General features: G+C 44.9%; 1 protein-coding gene and 1 long non-coding RNA gene across 3 annotated transcripts; both read left to right on the plus strand.

The window, feature by feature from the left end:
* LOC127912890 (anti-sigma-I factor RsgI2-like) lies at positions 1-14791 on the plus strand. Of its 2 annotated transcripts, none has more exons than XM_052483857.1 (4): positions 1-438; positions 7334-7438; positions 10571-11470; positions 13498-14791. In XM_052483857.1, the coding sequence occupies exons 1-4, from the start codon at positions 412-414 to the stop codon at positions 13636-13638; spliced, it is 1173 nt and encodes a 390-aa protein (XP_052339817.1). In that variant the 5' UTR covers positions 1-411; the 3' UTR covers positions 13639-14791. The 2 variants fall into 2 exon arrangements, with proteins under 2 accessions (XP_052339817.1, XP_052339816.1); XM_052483856.1 differs by having other exon boundaries at positions 9-444.
* Positions 14792-14843: 52 nt separating this feature from the next.
* Positions 14844-16906, plus strand: LOC127912891 (uncharacterized). The gene is made up of 3 exons (XR_008083963.1): positions 14844-16147; positions 16312-16379; positions 16856-16906. It is a non-coding gene; the product is annotated as an uncharacterized LOC127912891 (long non-coding RNA).
* The last annotated feature ends 1334 nt before the right edge of the window (positions 16907-18240 follow it).

The following is an 18240-nucleotide window of genomic DNA, read 5'->3' on the forward strand; positions in this document are numbered from 1 at the left end:
TAACGGTAACTAACCCTAACGGTAACTAACCCCAACGGTAACTAACCCTAACGGTAACTAACCCTAACGGTAACTAACCCCAACGGTAACTAACCCTAACGGTAACTAACCCTAACGGTAACTAACCCTAACGGTAACTAACCCTAACGGTAACTAACCCTAATGGTTACTAACCCTAACGGTAACTAACCCTAACAGTAACAGTAGTGTATCATTATCAGTAAGATTACTTCTCTTCCTGCTCCTCAGGACACAGTGGGCACGCCGGAGGAGCTGTTGAAACACACAACCAACATTAGTGAGCTCAAGAGATCGTTCCTGGAGACGGGCGCCGACTCGGCTGGCCTTACCGAATGGGAGAAGAGGCTGTCATCGTCCCCCCTGCGCTCGCCGCGCCTCGACGAGGCCCCCATGATCGAACCCCTGGAACTTGACGAGGTACCGGTAAGTTCATTGTTTAATCAGAGAGGGACAGAATGGAGAGAGAGAGAGACAGGGGGACATCAACGTAACTTTTAGAGACCCCTCCATTTTCTACAAAACATTTAGTAGAACTTCACTGGGCAGAAACATCAACATGAGAAATCTAGTGTCATATAATCCAGTGGTGGCCAGTGTGCAGGTTTTTGTTCCACTCCTGCTCTAACACCTGATTCTACTAATCAGCTGCTCATTAGCTCCTTGATGAGTTGAATCAGGTTAGAAAACCTGCTGGATGTACATACACAACCCTGATGTAAAGAGAAATAACAATTCACCTTTGATAGGCTATGATTTGAAGGTTGAGATGTGTCTGCTTCATTGTGAGAAGGTTGAGATGTGTCTGCTAGAGTGTGAGAAGGTTGAGATGTGTCTGCTTCATTGTGAGAAGGTTGAGATGTGTCTGCTAGAGTGTGAGAAGGTTGTGATGTGTCTGCTACAGTGTGAGAAGGTTGAGATGTGTCAGCTAGAGTGTGAGAAGGTTGAGATGTGTCTGCTAGAGTATGAGAAGGTTGAGATGTGTCTGCTACAGTGTGAGAAGGTTGAGATGTGTCTGCTAGAGTGTGAGAAGGTTGAGATGTGTCTGCTAGAGTGTGAGAAGGTTGAGATGTGTCTGCTACAGTGTGAGAAGGTTAAGATGTGTCTGCTACAGTGTGAGAAGGTTAAGATGTGTCTGCTACAGTATGAGAAGGTTGAGATGTGTCTGCTACAGTGTGAGAAGGTTGAGATGTGTCTGCTAGAGTGTGAGATGGTTGAGATGTGTCTGCTACAGTATGAGAAGGTTGAGATGTGTCTGCTAGAGTGTGAGAAGATTGAGATGTGTCTGCTAGAGTGTGAGAAGGTTGAGATGTGTCTGCTAGAGTGTGAGAAGATTGAGATGTGTCTGCTAGAGTGTGAGAAGGTTGAGATGTGTCTGCTACAGTGTGAGAAGGTTGAGATGTGTCAGCTAGAGTGTGAGAAGGTTGAGATGTGTCTGCTAGAGTATGAGAATGTTGAGATGTGTCTGCTACAGTGTGAGAAGGTTGAGATGTGTCTGCTAGAGTGTGAGAAGGTTGAGATGTGTCTGCTAGAGTGTGAGAAGGTTGAGATGTGTCTGCTACAGTGTGAGAAGGTTGAGATGTGTCTGCTACAGTGTGAGAAGATTGAGATGTGTCTGCTAGAGTGTGAGAAGGTTGAGATGTGTCTGCTAGAGTGTGAGAAGATTGAGATGTGTCTGCTAGAGTGTGAGAAGGTTGAGATGTGTCTGCTAGAGTGTGAGAAGGTTGAGATGTGTCTGCTAGAGTGTGAGATGGTTGAGATGTGTCTGCTACAGTGTGAGAAGGTTGAGATGTGTCTGCTAGAGTGTGAGAAGATTGAGTTGTGTCTGCTAGAGTGTGAGAAGGTTGAGATGTGTCTGCTACAGTGTGAGATGGTTGAGATGTGTCTGCTACAGTGTGAGAAGGTTGAGATGTGTCTGCTAGAGTGTGAGAAGGTTAAGATGTGTCTGCTAGAGTGTGAGAAGGTTGAGATGTGTCTGCTACAGTATGAGAAGGTTGAGATGTGTCTGCTACAGTGTGAGAAGGTTGAGATGTGTCTGCTAGAGGGTGAGAAGGTTGAGATGTGTCTGCTACAGTATGAGAAGGTTGAGATGTGTCTGCTAGAGTGTGAGAGGGTTGAGATGTGTCTGCTAGAGTGTGAGATGGTTGAGATGTGTCTGCTACAGTGTGAGAAGGTTGAGATGTGTCTGCTACAGTGTGAGAAGGTTGATATGTGTCTGCTAGAGTGTGAGAAGGTTGAGATGTGTCTGCTACAGTGTGAGAAGGTTGAGATGTGTCTGCTACAGTGTGAGAAGGTTGAGATGTGTCTGCTAGAGTGTGAGAGGGTTGAGATGTGTCTGCTAGAGTGTGAGATGGTTGAGATGTGTCTGCTACAGTGTGAGAAGGTTGAGATGTGTCTGCTACAGTGTGAGAAGGTTGAGATGTGTCTGCTAGAGTGTGAGAAGGTTGAGATGTGTCTGCTACAGTGTGAGAAGGTTGAGATGTGTCTGCTACAGTGTGAGAAGGTTGAGATGTGTCTGCTAGAGTGTGAGAAGATTGAGATGTGTCTGCTAGAGTGTGGGAAGGTTGAGATGTGTCTGCTAGAGTGTGAGAAGATTGAGATGTGTCTGCTAGAGTGTGAGAAGATTGAGATGTGTCTGCTAGAGTGTGAGAAGATTGAGATGTGTCTGCTAGAGTGTGAGAAGGTTGAGATGTGTCTGCTAGAGTATGATAAGGTTGTGATGTGTCTGCTAGAGTGTGAGAAGGTTGAGATGTGTCTGCTACAGTGTGAGAAGGTTGAGATGTGTCTGCTAGAGTGTGAGAAGGTTGAGATGTGTCTGCTAGAGTGTGAGAAGGTTGAGATGTGTCTGCTAGAGTGTGAGAAGGTTGAGATGTGTCAGCTAGAGTGTGAGAAGGTTGAGATGTGTCTGCTAGAGTGTGAGAAGGTTGACATGTGTGCTAGAGTGTGAGAAGATTGAGATGTATCTGCTAGAGTGTGAGAAGGTTGAGATGTGTCTGCTAGAGTATGAGAAGGTTGTGATGTTTCTGCTAGAGTGTGAGAAGGTTGAGATGTGTCTGCTAGAGTGTGAAAAGGTTGAGATGTGTCTGCTAGAGTGTGAGAAGATTGAGATGTGTCTGCTACAGTGTGAGAAGGTTGAGATGTGTCTGCTAGAGTGTGAGAAGATTGAGATGTGTCTGCTAGAGTGTGAGAAGGTTGAGATGTGTCTGCTAGAGTGTGAGAAGATTGAGATGTGTCTGCTAGAGTGTGAGAAGATTGAGATGTGTCTGCTAGAGTGTGAGAAGGTTGAGATGTGTCTGCTAGAGTATGATAAGGTTGTGATGTGTCTGCTAGAGTGTGAGAAGGTTGAGATGTGTCTGCTACAGTGTGAGAAGGTTGAGATGTGTCTGCTAGAGTGTGAGAAGGTTCAGATGTGTCTGCTAGAGTGTGAGAAGATTGAGATGTGTCTGCTAGAGTGTGAGAAGGTTGAGATGTGTCTGCTAGAGTGTGAGAAGGTTGAGATGTGTCTGCTAGAGTGTGAGAAGGTTGAGATGTGTCAGCTAGAGTGTGAGAAGGTTGAGATGTGTCTGCTAGAGTGTGAGAAGGTTGAGATGTGTGCTAGAGTGTGAGAAGATTGAGATGTGTCTGCTAGAGTGTGAGAAGGTTGAGATGTGTCTGCTAGAGTATGAGAAGGTTGTGATGTGTCTGCTAGAGTGTGAGAAGGTTGAGATGTGTCTGCTACAGTGTGAGAAGGTTGAGATGTGTCTGCTACAGTGTGAGAAGGTTGAGATGTGTCTGCTACAGTGTGAGAAGGTTGAGATGTGTCTGCTACAGTGTGAGAAGGTTGAGATGTGTCTGCTACAGTGTGAGAAGGTTGAGATGTGTCTGCTTGAGTGTGAGATGGTTGAGATGTGTCTGCTACAGTGTGAGAAGGTTGAGATGTGTCTGCTAGAGTGTGAGATGGTTGAGATGTGTCTGCTACAGTGTGAGAAGGTTGAGATGTGTCTGCTACAGTGTGAGAAGGTTGAGATGTGTCTGCTACAGTGTGAGAAGGTTGAGATGTGTCTGCTAGAGTGTGAGAAGGTTGAGATGTGTCTGCTACAGTGTGAGAAGGTTGAGATGTGTCTGCTAGAGTGTGGGATGGTTGAGATGTGTCTGCTACAGTGTGAGAAGGTTGAGATGTGTCTGCTACAGTGTGAGAAGGTTGAGATGTGTCTGCTACAGTGTGAGATGGTTGAGATGTGTCTGCTAGAGTGTGAGATGGTTGAGATGTGTCTGCTACAGTGTGAGAAGGTTGAGATGTGTCTGCGAGAGTGTGAGATGGTTGAGATGTGTCTGCTACAGTGTGAGAAGGTTGAGATGTGTCTGCTACAGTGTGAGAAGGTTGAGATGTGTCTGCTAGAGTGTGAGAAGGTTGAGATGTGTCTGCTACAGTGTGAGAAGGTTGAGATGTGTCTGCTAGAGTGTGGGATGGTTGAGATGTGTCTGCTACAGTGTGAGAAGGTTGAGATGTGTCTGCTACAGTGTGAGAAGGTTGAGATGTGTCTGCTACAGTGTGAGATGGTTGAGATGTGTCTGCTAGAGTGTGAGATGGTTGAGATGTGTCTGCTACAGTGTGAGAAGGTTGAGATGTGTCTGCGAGAGTGTGAGATGGTTGAGATGTGTCTGCTACAGTGTGAGAAGGTTGAGATGTGTCTGCTAGAGTATGAGAAGGTTGAGATTTGTCTGCTAGAGTGTGAGAAGGTTGAGATGTGTCTGCTAGAGTATGAGATGGTTGTGATGTGTCTGCTAGAGTGTGAGAAGGTTGAGATGTGTCAGCTCGAGTGTGAGAAGATTGAGGTGTGTCTGCTACAGTGTGAGAAGGCTGAGATGTGTCTGCTAGAGTGTGAGAAGGTTGAGATGTGTCTGCTAGAGTGTGAGAAGGTTAAGATGTGTCTGCTAGAGTGTGAGAAGGTTGAGATGTGTCTGCTAGAGTGTGAGAAGGTTGAGATGTGTCTGCTACAGTGTGAGAAGGTTGAGATGTGTCTGCTAGAGTGTGAGATGGTTGAGATGTGTCTGCTAGAGTGTGAGAAGGTTGAGATGTGTCTGCTAGAGTGTGAGAAGGTTGAGATGTGTCTGCTAGAGTGTGAGAAGGTTGAGATGTGTCTGCTAGAGTGTGAGAAGGTTGAGATGTGTCTGCTAGAGTGTGAGAAGGTTGAGATGTGTCTGCTAGAGTGTGAGAAGGTTGAGATGTGTCTGCTAGAGTGTGAGAATGTTGAGATGTGTCTGCTAGAATGTGAGATGGTTGAGATGTGTCTGCTAGAGTGTGAGAAGGTTGAGATGTGTCTGCTACAGTGTGAGAAGGTTGAGATGTGTCTGCTAGAGTGTGAGAAGGTTGAGATGTGTCTGCTAGAGTGTGAGAAGGTTGAGATGTGTCTGCTAGAGTGTGAGAAGGTTAAGATGTGTCTGCTAGAGTGTGAGATGGTTGAGATGTGTCTGCTAGAGTGTGAGCTCAGGTTGTTTAGAGGGAAAGAGATGAATGAGATCCTTCCTCTCCATGTCAAGTCTCTGGAGACTGGGGCCTCTAACCGCCTCCCTTTGAAAGCCTGCTCAATAATCCATGCAGGTGGAGGACGGTGCTTCACATCCAGCTACTGGAGATAGAAGAACAACTGTTGTGAAAGAATCGCTGCCTCATTATAACATTTGACACCTACCTCTCTTCTCCAGTGGTGTTGTTAAATAGTTACCAAGCATCAAGCTGTTTTTCAATGGAAGTTAAGCCACGGTAAAAGGAAGTGATTCAGATGCGGCTCCTTGACGAAGCAAAAAAAAAAAAGTGTAAGCTACCTTATCCAACCATTGAAGCCAAAAGTAGATAAAAGGAGCAAGTGTTGAAAGGAGCAGGGGACAATTAACAGTGGGACATCAGAATAGGACTCGATTGATTTGTAGCAGTGTGGCCAGTGAACGAGTAATAAATCCTCGTGCTGTAACCTTGCCAAACGGAGGTGGGAGGGAGAGACAGAAGGAAACCATTGGAAACATCCTTTTCGGCTAAGCATTTTAGTGCACTAATACATATATATATATATATATATATATATATATATATATATATATATATATATATATATATATATATATATATATATATATATATATATATATATATATATATATGGAGAAGCATTCCGGGACTTAAAAAGAGAGGGAGGATTAGGGAGAAGAAACCCTGCTCCCTTTTGGATGGAGTTTGTGTGTGTGTGTGTGTGTGTGTGTGTGTGTGTGTGTGTGTGTGTGTGTGTGTGTGTGTGTGTGTGTGTGTGTGTGTGTGTGTGGGAACATCAAGCAGTCGGGAGAATGGCAATGATGGCGTAACCAGGGAAAGGAGATATTTTATTCATTAATGTAGCAGCAACGACGGCATACTTCGGCCAGTATTTATTGTCATGACTGTTGGGATGTGGTTAAATTAAGTCTCAGCACCGCAGCAGTTCCGCTCCAAGGAGATCTCCAAGAGCAATGTGGTGGATGACATGGGGTTAAATTAAGTGTGGAAAGGAGACAGTTTTAACATGCAGCCGAGTCTTGCTACCTTGTTTCATTCTTTATTTGTGAGCTACTGGACCCACATGTCCGATATCAACCCCACAGTGTGACTACGTTTGGAGAGATACTATAGTCCTGTAGTCACACGCTGGTGAAATCTCAGATCACACACACTCTTATCAAACACAATGAGTAAGTATCACACACACTCTTATCAAACACAATGAGTAAATATCACACACACTCTTATCAAACACAATGAGTAAGTATCACACACACTCTTATCAAACACAATGAGTAAATATCACACACACTCTTATCAAACACAATGAGTAAATATCACACACACTCTTATCAAACACAATGAGTAAGTATCACACACACTCTTATCAAACACAATGAGTAAATATCACACACACTCTTATCAAACACAATGAGTAAGTATCACACACACTCTTATCAAACACAATGAGTAAATATCACACACACTCTTATCAAACACAATGAGTAAATATCACACACACTCTTATCAAACACAATGAGTAAATATCACACACACTCTTATCAAACACAATGACTAAATATCACACACACTCTTATCAAACACAATGAGTAAATATCACACACACTCTTATCAAACACAATGAGTAAATATCACACACACTCTGTAATGAGTAATGGTGCCAGCAATAGGATGCAGACCACACACACACACACACACACACACACACACACACCTCAAAGCTACTTTCAATTCTAGTTCATTCATGCTGTTCGTTTGTTTCCCTTTTTTTTCCCATTCATGTAGAGCCAAGAGGGTGAGGGAGAGGATGAGAGAGAGAGAGCCATGGCTGCAGGCGGTAGCGTTGAGGAGGACATCACGCACAGCCCTGTGGATACTAACACTACTGTGGTAGGTAGCCAAGCTGTCACTACATACAAGTATCTCCTGGTTCAGGTATCTCTGTGTGATTAGAAAAACCTTCATCTCTGCTGCTTGGCTAGATTAGAGCCAGCTACGCCAATGAATTATTGATGAGTCTTACACATTTAACCTATCATCCATTTGGGTGTGTAGGACTAGGTTCCTATCCAGCAAACCAACATTGAATTAGTTCTGTGACAGTTCCCAGAACATTATAGAATGTTTGTATAAAACGTTCGCCTGACGTTCCAAGAACGTTCCTAGAAAACATTTTGTCTGTTCTTTAAAGGTTCCTAGAATGTTTCTGGGAACAGTCTGGTGTGAACATTGTGGGGACATTTACTGGAAACATTACTGGTTCGTTGTGTTATTACATTACCTGGAAACCTAATGGGAATGTTTGGGGAATGTTCTGTGATGGTTGTTACACATTTTAGTGAATTTTAGGAGAACATTCCAAGGATATTTCATGAAAAAATAAAAATAAGAAAATAAATAGATTTTGTTTTAAAAAATTTGAATGTTTTTGGGATGTTATCATCCTAATGTTGGTTAAAACCCCATCTATAAGTTAATGGGAATCTTAGCTAGTATTTTGGGAATGTTCCCGGTTTGCTGGGTATGTTATTCATTGTCAGCAGTGGATGACAATGTGACTAATTTGACCCTGTGCAGTACCAGTCAACCTTTGCACACTCTTGGCATTGTCTCAACCAGCTTCATGAGGTAGTCACCTGGAATGCATTTTCAATTAACATGTGTGCTTTGTTAAAAGTTAATTCGTGGAATTTCTTTCCTTAATGCGTTTGAGCCAATCAGTTGTGTTGTGACAAGGTAGGGGTGGAATACAGAAGACGTCCCTATTTGGCAAAAGACCAAGTCCATATTATGGCAAGAACAGCTCAAATAAGTAAAGAGAAATGACAATCCATCATTACTTTAAGACATGGCAAGAACTTTGAAAGTTTCTTCAAGTGCAGTCACAAAAAACATCAAACACTATGATGAAACTGTCACAGGATAGGAAGACCCAGAGTTACCTCTGCTACAGTGGATAAGTTCAGAAATTGCAGCACAAATAAATGCTTCACAGATGCTTCGCAGAGTTCAAGTAACAGACACATCGCAACATCAATTTTTCAGAGGAGACTGTGTGAATCAGTCCTTCATGGTTTGAATTGCTGCAAAGAAACCACTACTAGAGGATACTAATAATAAGAAGAGACTTGTTTGGGCCAAGAAACACCAGTGAAAGTCTGTCCTTTGGTCTAATGAGTCAAAATTTGAGATTTTTGGTTCCAACCGCTGTGTCTTTGTAAGAAGCAGAGTAGGTGAACAGATGATCTCCTCATGAGTAGTTCTCACTGTGAAGCATGGAGGAGGAGGTGTGATGGTGCTTTGCTGGTGACACTGTCAGTGATTTATTTAGAATTCAAGGCACACTTAACCAGCATGGCTGCCACAGCATTCTGCAACGATACGCCATCCTATCTGGTTTGCGCTTAGTGGGACTATCATTTGTTTTTCAACAGGACAATGACCCAACACACCTCCAGGCATAGTAAGGGCTGTTTGACCAAGAAGGAGAGTGATAGAGTGCTGCATCAGATTACCTGGCCTCCACAATCAACTGACCTCAACGCAATTGAGATGGTTTGGGATGAGTTGGACCGCAGAGTAAAGAAAAAGCAGCCAACAAGTGCTCAGCATATGTGGAAACTCCTTCAAGACTGTTGTAAAAGCATTCCAGGTGACTACCTCATGAAGCTGGTTGAGAGAATGGTTGAGAGCATGCCAAGAGTGTGCAAAGCTGTCATCAAGGCAAAGGGTGGCTATTTTGAAGAATCTTTTTGTTTAACACTTTTTTTGGTTTCTACATGATTCCATACGTGTTATTTCATAGTTTGGATGTCTTCATTATTATTCTACAATGTAGAAAATAGTACAAATAAAGAAAAACCCTTGAATGAGCTATACGGAGAGACCGTTTTTAACAATACACTATTAACTAACAACTGTGATACAATACATGACCAAAAGTATGTGGACACCTGCTAGTCAAACATCTCCTTCCCAAATCATGGGCATTAATATGGAGTTGGTGCCCTCTTTGCAGCTTTAACAGCCTCTACTCTTCTGGGAAGGCTTTCCACTAGATGTTGCAACATTGCTGCAGGGAATTGCTTCCATTCAGACACAAGAGCATTAGTGAGGTTGGGCACTGATGTTGGGCGATTAGGCCTGGCTCACAGTCGGCGTTCCAATTAATCCTAAAGGTGTTCGATTGGGTTGAGGTCAGGGCTCTGTGAATGCCAGTCAAGTGCATCCACATCGATTTCGACAAACCATTTCTGTATGGAACTCCCTTTGTGCATGGGGGGCATTGTCATGCTGATACAGGAAAGGGCCTTCCCCAAACAGTTGCCACAGGTTTGGAAGCACAGAATCGTCATAAAATGTCATTGTATGATGTAGTGTTAAGATTTCCACTCTCTGTATCTAAGGGGCCCGAACCATGAAAAACAACCACAGACCATTATTCCTCCTCCACCAAACTCGACAGTTGACACGATGCATTGGGGCAGGTAGCATTCTCCTGGCCACTGCCAACCCCATTTTCGTCCGTTGGACTGCCAGATGGTGAAGCGTGATTCATCACCACTTCGCGGCTGAGCCGTTGTTGCTTCTAGACGTTTCCACTTCACAATAACAGGACTTACAGTTGACAGGGGCAGCTGTAGCAGGGCAGAAATTAGATGAACTGACTTGTTGGAAAGGTAGCATCCTATGATGGTGCCACGTTGAAAGTCACTGAGCTCTTTAGTAAGGCTATTCTACTGCCAATGTTTGTCTATGTAGATTGTATGGCTGTGTGCTCGATTGAATATACCTGTCAGCTACGGGTGTGGCTGAAATAGTCGAATCCACTCATTTGAAAGGGCGTCCACATACTTTTGCATATATGTTGTATATGTTGCTGTCTATGTTCATGCTGTTTATGATCTATGTTCCTTCAAGTCTAAAATGGCTTCCTTATTGCTCTTCTTGGGACTGCCATTGGAAGTCCTATTCCCCCATTGAACTGGCTAACCCCAGTCTTTGTATGTATCTTGTATGTAGGACTCTGACGGGTGGGTAATAGTAAGCAAAGTCCCTCCTAAGGTAGCCGAAAAGAGAAACATGGTCAACTATAAAGTTATGGCTGTCGATAACACTGTGGCTGAAGGAGCGTTCGGTGGCGCCAGTGGTGTCGTTGTCATCAAGGAGTTTGGCAAACCATACGAGAGCTTCAGCAGTGAACTAGCGTCCAAGGCCGAGGAGATGGAGGAGAAGACCTACACCCTGGGCAAATCCTACGACACCATGTCAGGCAAGATCGTCACCATGACGACGCAGGCCAAAGATGGTGGGGAGGCAGCGGTAGCCGTTCCTGCGGTGTTCGCCAGGGAGCTGAAGAGGGCAGCAGACCAATCCACCACCACTGTGAAGATCATCCCGGTGTCGACTGAGTACGAGATGCCAGTGTCGGTCCACTTGAGTCTCCCGCCCATAGAGGGAATCGGACCCCCAATGATCACCATCCAGGAGGCAAGGACCCCCTCTCCATCTGAGGGAATGGGACCCTCCATGATCACCATCCAGGAGGCAAGGACCCCCTCTCCATCTGAGGGAATGGGACCCTCCATGATCACCATCCAGGAGGCCAGGACCCCCTCTCCATCCGAGCCCAGCGACGGTGGCCTGGGCGCCATGCGGACCGTAGTGTCCATCCGATCCAGCCAGGACATCAGTGATGCTGCGAGAGCTGACAGCAGGAAGCAGCTACGGGAGACTTTTCTTCTGGGAGACAGGAGCACCACCCCTGTTGCGCCTCACACACCCCTCTCTCCACGGTCCCCAATGGCCAAGTCCCCAATGGCCAAGTCCCCAATGAAGATGCCCAAGCCTCAAATGGTCGATCTGCGTCTGAGCCCCAGCCCTGTGTCCTATCTTTCCAGAACCCCATCGCCCTCCAAAGTGGTAGGATGATGTGAACCCCCCCCCAAATACCTGAAACCCCTTCTCCCTAACCCTCCACTTTATCCTCAAATTACTTCCTCTTCCCCCCCTCTCCCTAACCCCCACTTTATCCTCAAGTGACTTCCTCTTCCCCCCTCTCCCTAACCTCCCACTTTATCCTCAAGTTATCCCCCCCAAACCCCCACTTTATCCTCAAGCCACTTCCGCCCCCCTCCCTAAACCCCCACTTTATCCTCAAGCCACTTCTGCCCCCCTCCCTAAACACCCACTTTATCCTCAAGCCACTTCCTCCCTCCTCTCCCTAATCCCCCACTTTATCCTCAAGCCACTTCCGCCCCCCTCCCTAAACCCCCACTTTATCCTCAAGCCACTTCCTCCCCCTCTCCCAAATCCCCCACTTTATCCTCAAGCCACTTCCTCTCCCTAATCCCCCACTTTATCCTCAAGCCACTTCCTCCCCCTCTCCCTAAATCCCCACTTTATCCTCAAGCCACTTCCTCCCCCCTCTCCCTAATCCCCCACTTTATCCTCAAACCACTTCCACCCCCCAAACCCCCACTTTATCCTCAAGCCACCTCCGTCCCCGTCCCCCCCCCCAAACCCCCACTTTATCCTCAAGCCACCTCCGCCCCCAAACCCCCACTTTATCCTCAAGCCACCTCCGCCCCCCAAACCCCCACTTTATCCTCAAGCCACTTCCGCCCCCCAAACCCCCACTTTATCCTCAAGCCACTTCCGCCCCCCAAACCCCCACTTTATCCTCAAGCCACCTCCGCCCCCAAACCCCCCCTTTATCCTCAAGCCACCTCCGCCCCCCCCCAAACCCCCACTTTATCCTCAAGCCACCTCCGCCCCCCCCCAAACCCCCACTTTATCCTCAAGCCACTTCCGCCCCCAAACCCCCACTTTATCCTCAAGCCACCTCCGCCCCCCAAACCCCCACTTTATCCTCAAGCCACCTCCGCCCCCCAAACCCCCACTTTATCCTCAAGCCACCTCCGCCCCCCCAAACCCCCACTTTATCCTCAAGCCACCTCCGCCCCAGCCTGTTTGGTCGTCTTATCCACTGCAACAAGGCTGGACCCGGCGCTGTTTTGCACTCGACTGAATGTTCATGGGAATTGCATGGGAGTCTGTTTTTTCTTTCCATCGTTTGCTCTGTTTAGTTGATCCCTTTGCCACTGTATTTGGTGTCATTTGTTATCTGCATGCCTTAATCAAACTTGCTGCTCCATGGGTACTGGCATTTGTTTACCTCTTTCATTTCGATTTGTAAATGAAAATCGTGTTTTGTTTTAAACTGGTCCCCATGCTGCTAGCCACACTAAATGAATGCTTTCCACTATGGCTTATGGTACGGTATACTATGGTTGGTATGACACTGATTGCTTCAGCCCTGCCACTTTTACTTTGACTTCCCTGGGTTTGCGCTCTCTGACCTCTGCAGCTTGATCTGACATGATGATATTGGCCCTATTCATAAGAGGAGACCCTCCGACACACAAGACACTCTTGTCTGTCTCACCTATTGCCTTTATGACTGACATTCTCAAGAGAAAAACAACTCGAGTTCAGTAATTGACATGTCACAGGATGGTGTTTCTACCCATGTGCTCTGTGAAAGAAATGCATTGCTCCGAGTTGCATATTATAGCATACAAACTGGATTAAAATAGTTGGAAACCAATTTGATGAAACCTTTGTAATTCTTGCATTGTCTTATATAAGGAAATCAATCTAGGTTGTGATTGACATAATTGTTTTTGAATACTTTAGAATAAAATTTGACAAACCCAATTTTCTCAAACCCAATCCTCAAGTTTACCTTTCTTAGCTATCAATCATCACCTCAATGCTCTTATGAATAATCCCATCCAACCCCCTGTCCCCCGAGCTTGTGTCTGGGCATTGTGTGAAAGACCTGTCTCTTTGTCTCTCCTCCTATGTACGTACAGTATCTAACTGTGTGTGTGTGTCTCTCTTCTACTCCTGTTGTGTTGACTCTCCCCATCTCTCTGTCTGCTCAGCCAAAGCCGACCTTTGAGGAGATGTCCCCGGAGCTCACCGCTCTCTTACAGTCGGCCAGAGATCAGACCAGCACGCGGGTCTGGACTGCTTCGCCTGCCTTTAGTCAGACCGTGTTTAAGGTGGCCTCTTATACCATATAGATAATATACAACTCAACAAACGTGATGACAGCAGTTGTAGTGCATGCATATCTGAGTTGTTAAAATTATTTTTTTAACCTTTTATACAGGTTATCATTGAGATCACATCTCTTTTGCAAAATACCTGTTCAGTATCTGTACTGTTTGTCACTGTTGTGTTTGTTGTTGAGGAAATGTTGTCACTGAAGCCACTGTGTTGTCTGTCAGGCTTTTCTGTCCCCTGTCCGTCCGTCCTTCCTGCCGGCCATTAAAACAGTGGACAGGTTTATGAGGAATATTTTGTCAAGACAGAGGCACCACATGGTCCTGGAGCCTTATTGAGGAGGAAAGGTTTGTCTAGACAGAGGCACCACATGGTCCTGGAGCCTTATTGAGGAGGAATGTTTTGTCTAAACAGAGGCACCACATGGTCCTGGAGCCTTATTGAGGAGGAAAGGTTTGTCTAGACAGAGGCACCACATGGTCCTGGAGCCTTATTGAGGAGGAAAGGTTTGTCTAGACAGAGGCACCACATGGTCCTTGGGCCTTGTTGAGGAGGAATGTTTTGTCTAGACAGAGGCACCACATGGTCCTGGGTCCTTATTGAGGAGGAATGTTTTTTCTAGACAGAGGCACCACATGGTCCTTGGGCCTTATTGAGGAGGAATGTTTTTTCTAGACAGAGGCACCACATGGTCCTTGGGCCTTATTGAGGAGGAATGTTTTGTCTAAACAGAGGCACCACATGGTCCTGGGGCCTTGTTGAGGAGGAATTTTTTGTCTAGACAGAGGCACCACATGGTCCTGGGGCCTTGTTAAGGAGGAATGTTTTGTCTAGACAGAGGCACCACATGGTCCTGGAGCCTTATTGAGGAGGAATGTTTTGTCTAGACAGAGGCACCACATGGTCCTTGGGCCTTGTTGAGGAGGAATGTTTTGTCTAGACAGAGGCACCACATGGTCCTGGGGCCTTATTGAGGAGGAATGTTTTGTCTAGACAGAGGCACCACATGGTCCTTGGGCCTTGTTGAGGAGGAATGTTTTGTCTAGACAGAGGCACCACATGGTCCTGGGGCCTTATTGAGGAGGAATGTTTTGTCTCGACAGAGGCACCACATGGTCCTGGGGCCTTGTTGAGGAGGAATGTTTTGTCTAGACAGAGGCACCACATGGTCCTGGGGCCTTATGAGGAGGAATGTTTTGAGACAGAGGAATGTTTTGTTTTGTCTAGACAGAGGCACCACATGGTCCTTGGGCCTTGTTGAGGAGGAATGTTTTGTCTAGACAGAGGCACTATATGGTCTTGGGGCCTTATTGAGGAGGAATGTTTTGTCTAGACAGAGGCACCACATGGTCCTGGGGCCTTATTGAGGAGGAATGTTTTGTCTAGACAGAGGCACCACATGGTCCTTGGGCCTTGTTGAGGAGGAATGTTTTGTCTAGACAGAGGCACCACATGGTCCTGGGTCCTTATTGAGGAGGAATGGTTTGTCTAGACAGAGGCACTATATGGTCCTGGGGCCTTGTTGAGGAGGAATGTTTTGTCTAGACAGAGGCACCACATGGTCCTGGGGCCTTGTTGAGGAGGAATGTTTTGTCTAGACAGAGGCACCACATGGTCCTTGGGCCTTGTTGAGGAGGAATGTTTTGTCTAGACAGAGGCACTATATGGTCTTGGGGCCTTATTGAGGAGGAATGTTTTGTCTAGACAGAGGCACCACATGGTCCTGGGGCCTTATTGAGGAGGAATGTTTTGTCTAGACAGAGGCACCACATGGTCCTGGGGCCTTATTGAGGAGGAATGTGAGAGTGTTACCCACCCGGCATATTTGATTTTGCAACTCTTCTCCACCTTTAGGTCATTTTGATACCCGAAAGTGGGGAACAAAGCAATCATCCAATGCACAGCATGTTCAATGATTTAAACATGCATTCAGAAAGATCACATCGGTACTAACATATGAAGTAACCCTTCCCTACTGTATGGAAGCAGATTCTAGGTCATCCACCCAGAGTGTCTGAAAACTTGCTTTGTTGATGAAATTTCACTTCCTTATGATCTAAAATATTTTTTTTTACCAAAAGACAAATATAATTATTCACGTTCTAAATCGTTAAGTGTGGACTTTTCCTCTAACATCCAATAATAAGCACCAAGAACTGTTGACATGGAGGTGCAGGTTTCTTATAACTGTTGACATGGAGGTGCAGGTTTCTTATAACAACAGTTGACATGGAGGTGCAGGTTTCTTATAACTGTTGACATGGAGGTGCAGGTTTCTTATAACTGTTGACATGGAGGTGCAGGTTTCTTATAACTGTTGACATGGAGGTGCAGGTTTCTTATAACAACTGTTGACATGGAGGTGCAGGTTTCTTATAACAACTGTTGACATGGAGGTGCAGGTTTCTTATAACTGTTGACATGGAGGTGCAGGTTTCTTATAACAACTGTTGACATGGAGGTGCAGGTTTCTTATAACTGTTGACATGGAGGTGCAGGTTTCTTATAACAACTGTTGACATGGAGGTGCAGGTTTCTTATAACAACAGTTGACATGGAGGTGCAGGTTTCTTATAACTGTTGACATGGAGGTGCAGGTTTCTTATAACAACTGTTGACATGGAGGTGCAGGTTTCTTATAACAACAGTTGACATGGAGGTGCAGGTTTCTTATAACTGTTGACATGGAGGTGCAGGTTTCTTATAACAACTGTTGACATGGAGGTGCAGGTTTCTTATAACAACTGTTGACATGGAGGTGCAGGTTTCTTATAACAACTGTTGACATGGAGGTGCAGGTTTCTTATAACAACTGTTGACATGGAGGTGCAGGTTTCTTATAACAACAGTTGACATGGAGGTGCAGGTTTCTTATAACAACAGTTGACATGGAGGTGCAGGTTTCTTATAACAACTGTTGACATGGAGGTGCAGGTTTCTTATAATAACTGTTGACATGGAGGTGCAGGTTTCTTATAACAACTGTTGACATGGAGGTGCAGGTTTCTTATAACAACTGTTGACATGGAGGTGCAGGTTTCTTATAACAACTGTTGACATGGAGGTGCAGGTTTCTTATAACAACTGTTGACATGGAGGTGCAGGTTTCTTATAACAACAGTTGACATGGAGGTGCAGGTTTCTTATAACAACAGTTGACATGGAGGTGCAGGTTTCTTATAACAACTGTTGACATGGAGGTGCAGGTTTCTTATAATAACTGTTGACATGGAGGTGCAGGTTTCTTATAACAACAGTTGACAAAGAGGTGCAGGTTTCTTATAACTGTTGACATGGAGGTGCAGGTTTCTTATAATAACTGTTGACATGGAGGTGCAGGTTTCTTATAACTGTTGACACAGAGGTGCAGGTTTCTTATAATAACTGTTGACATGGAGGTGCAGGTTTCTTATAACTGTTGACACAGAGGTGCAGGTTTCTTATAATAACTGTTGACATGGAGGTGCAGGTTTCTTATAACTGTTGACACAGAGGTGCAGGTTTCTTATAATAACTGTTGACATGGAGGTGCAGGTTTCTTATAACTGTTGACACAGAGGTGCAGGTTTCTTATAATAACTGTTGACATGGAGGTGCAGGTTTCTTATAACTGTTGACACAGAGGTGCAGGTTTCTTATAATAACTGTTGACATGGAGGTGCAGGTTTCTTATAACTGTTGACACAGAGGTGCAGGTTTCTTATAATAACTGTTGACATGGAGGTGCAGGTTTCTTATAACTGTTGACACAGAGGTGCAGGTTTCTTATAATAACTGTTGACATGGAGGTGCAGGTTTCTTATAACTGTTGACACAGAGGTGCAGGTTTCTTATAATAACTGTTGACATGGAGGTGCAGGTTTCTTATAACTGTTGACACAGAGGTGCAGGTTTCTTATAACAACTGTTGACATGGAGGTGCAGGTTTCTTATAACAACTGTTGACATGGAGGTGCAGGTTTCTTATAACAACTGTTGACATGGAGGTGCAGGTTTCTTATAACTGTTGACATGGAGGTGCAGGTTTCTTATAACTGTTGACATGGAGGTGCAGGTTTCTTATAACTGTTGACACAGAGGTGCAGGTTTCTTATAACAACTGTTGACATGGAGGTGCAGGTTTCTTATAACAACTGTTGACATGGAGGTGCAGGTTTCTTATAACAACTGTTGACATGGAGGTGCAGGTTTCTTATAACAACTGTTGACATGGAGGTGCAGGTTTCTTATAACAACTGTTGACATGGAGGTGCAGGTTTCTTATAACTGTTGACATGGAGGTGCAGGTTTCTTATAACTGTTGACATGGAGGTGCAGGTTTCTTATAACAACTGTTGCGGATTTTATATCTTGTGGTTGTCTTCAAAGTTGTTTCCGAGGGTCGCAAAAAAAGATAAATTAGCATGACACAAGCTGAGTTAAATGTAAAAGGCTTTGAAAATGAAAAGCTTGGTATACTCTCAGTGCCTCGTTGAAATTTATAGAGATATGCTTGTTTTTTGTGAGAAATCTTCTAATAATAACAGGAATTTCACATTAAAATAAAGTGTACACTAAAATATGAACATACTACATGTCATGTCTCAAAATCAATATCTATCTTACCTCTATATTGTTTT

Source organism: Oncorhynchus keta, chromosome 28 (assembly GCF_023373465.1).
Source record: "Oncorhynchus keta strain PuntledgeMale-10-30-2019 chromosome 28, Oket_V2, whole genome shotgun sequence".
NCBI classification, from domain to species: domain Eukaryota; kingdom Metazoa; phylum Chordata; class Actinopteri; order Salmoniformes; family Salmonidae; genus Oncorhynchus; species Oncorhynchus keta.

Bases quoted from the DNA above. Each gene is read 5' to 3' on its own strand.
- LOC127912890 (XM_052483856.1), top strand. From the start codon at position 412: ATGATCGAACCCCTGGAACTTGACGAGGTACCG. The intron at 445-7,333 runs GTAAGTTCATTG...CCATTCATGTAG, and splicing joins TGGAACTTGACGAGGTACCG to AGCCAAGAGGGTGAGGGAGA. The intron at 11,471-13,497 runs GTAGGATGATGT...CTGTCTGCTCAG, and splicing joins CCCCATCGCCCTCCAAAGTG to CCAAAGCCGACCTTTGAGGA.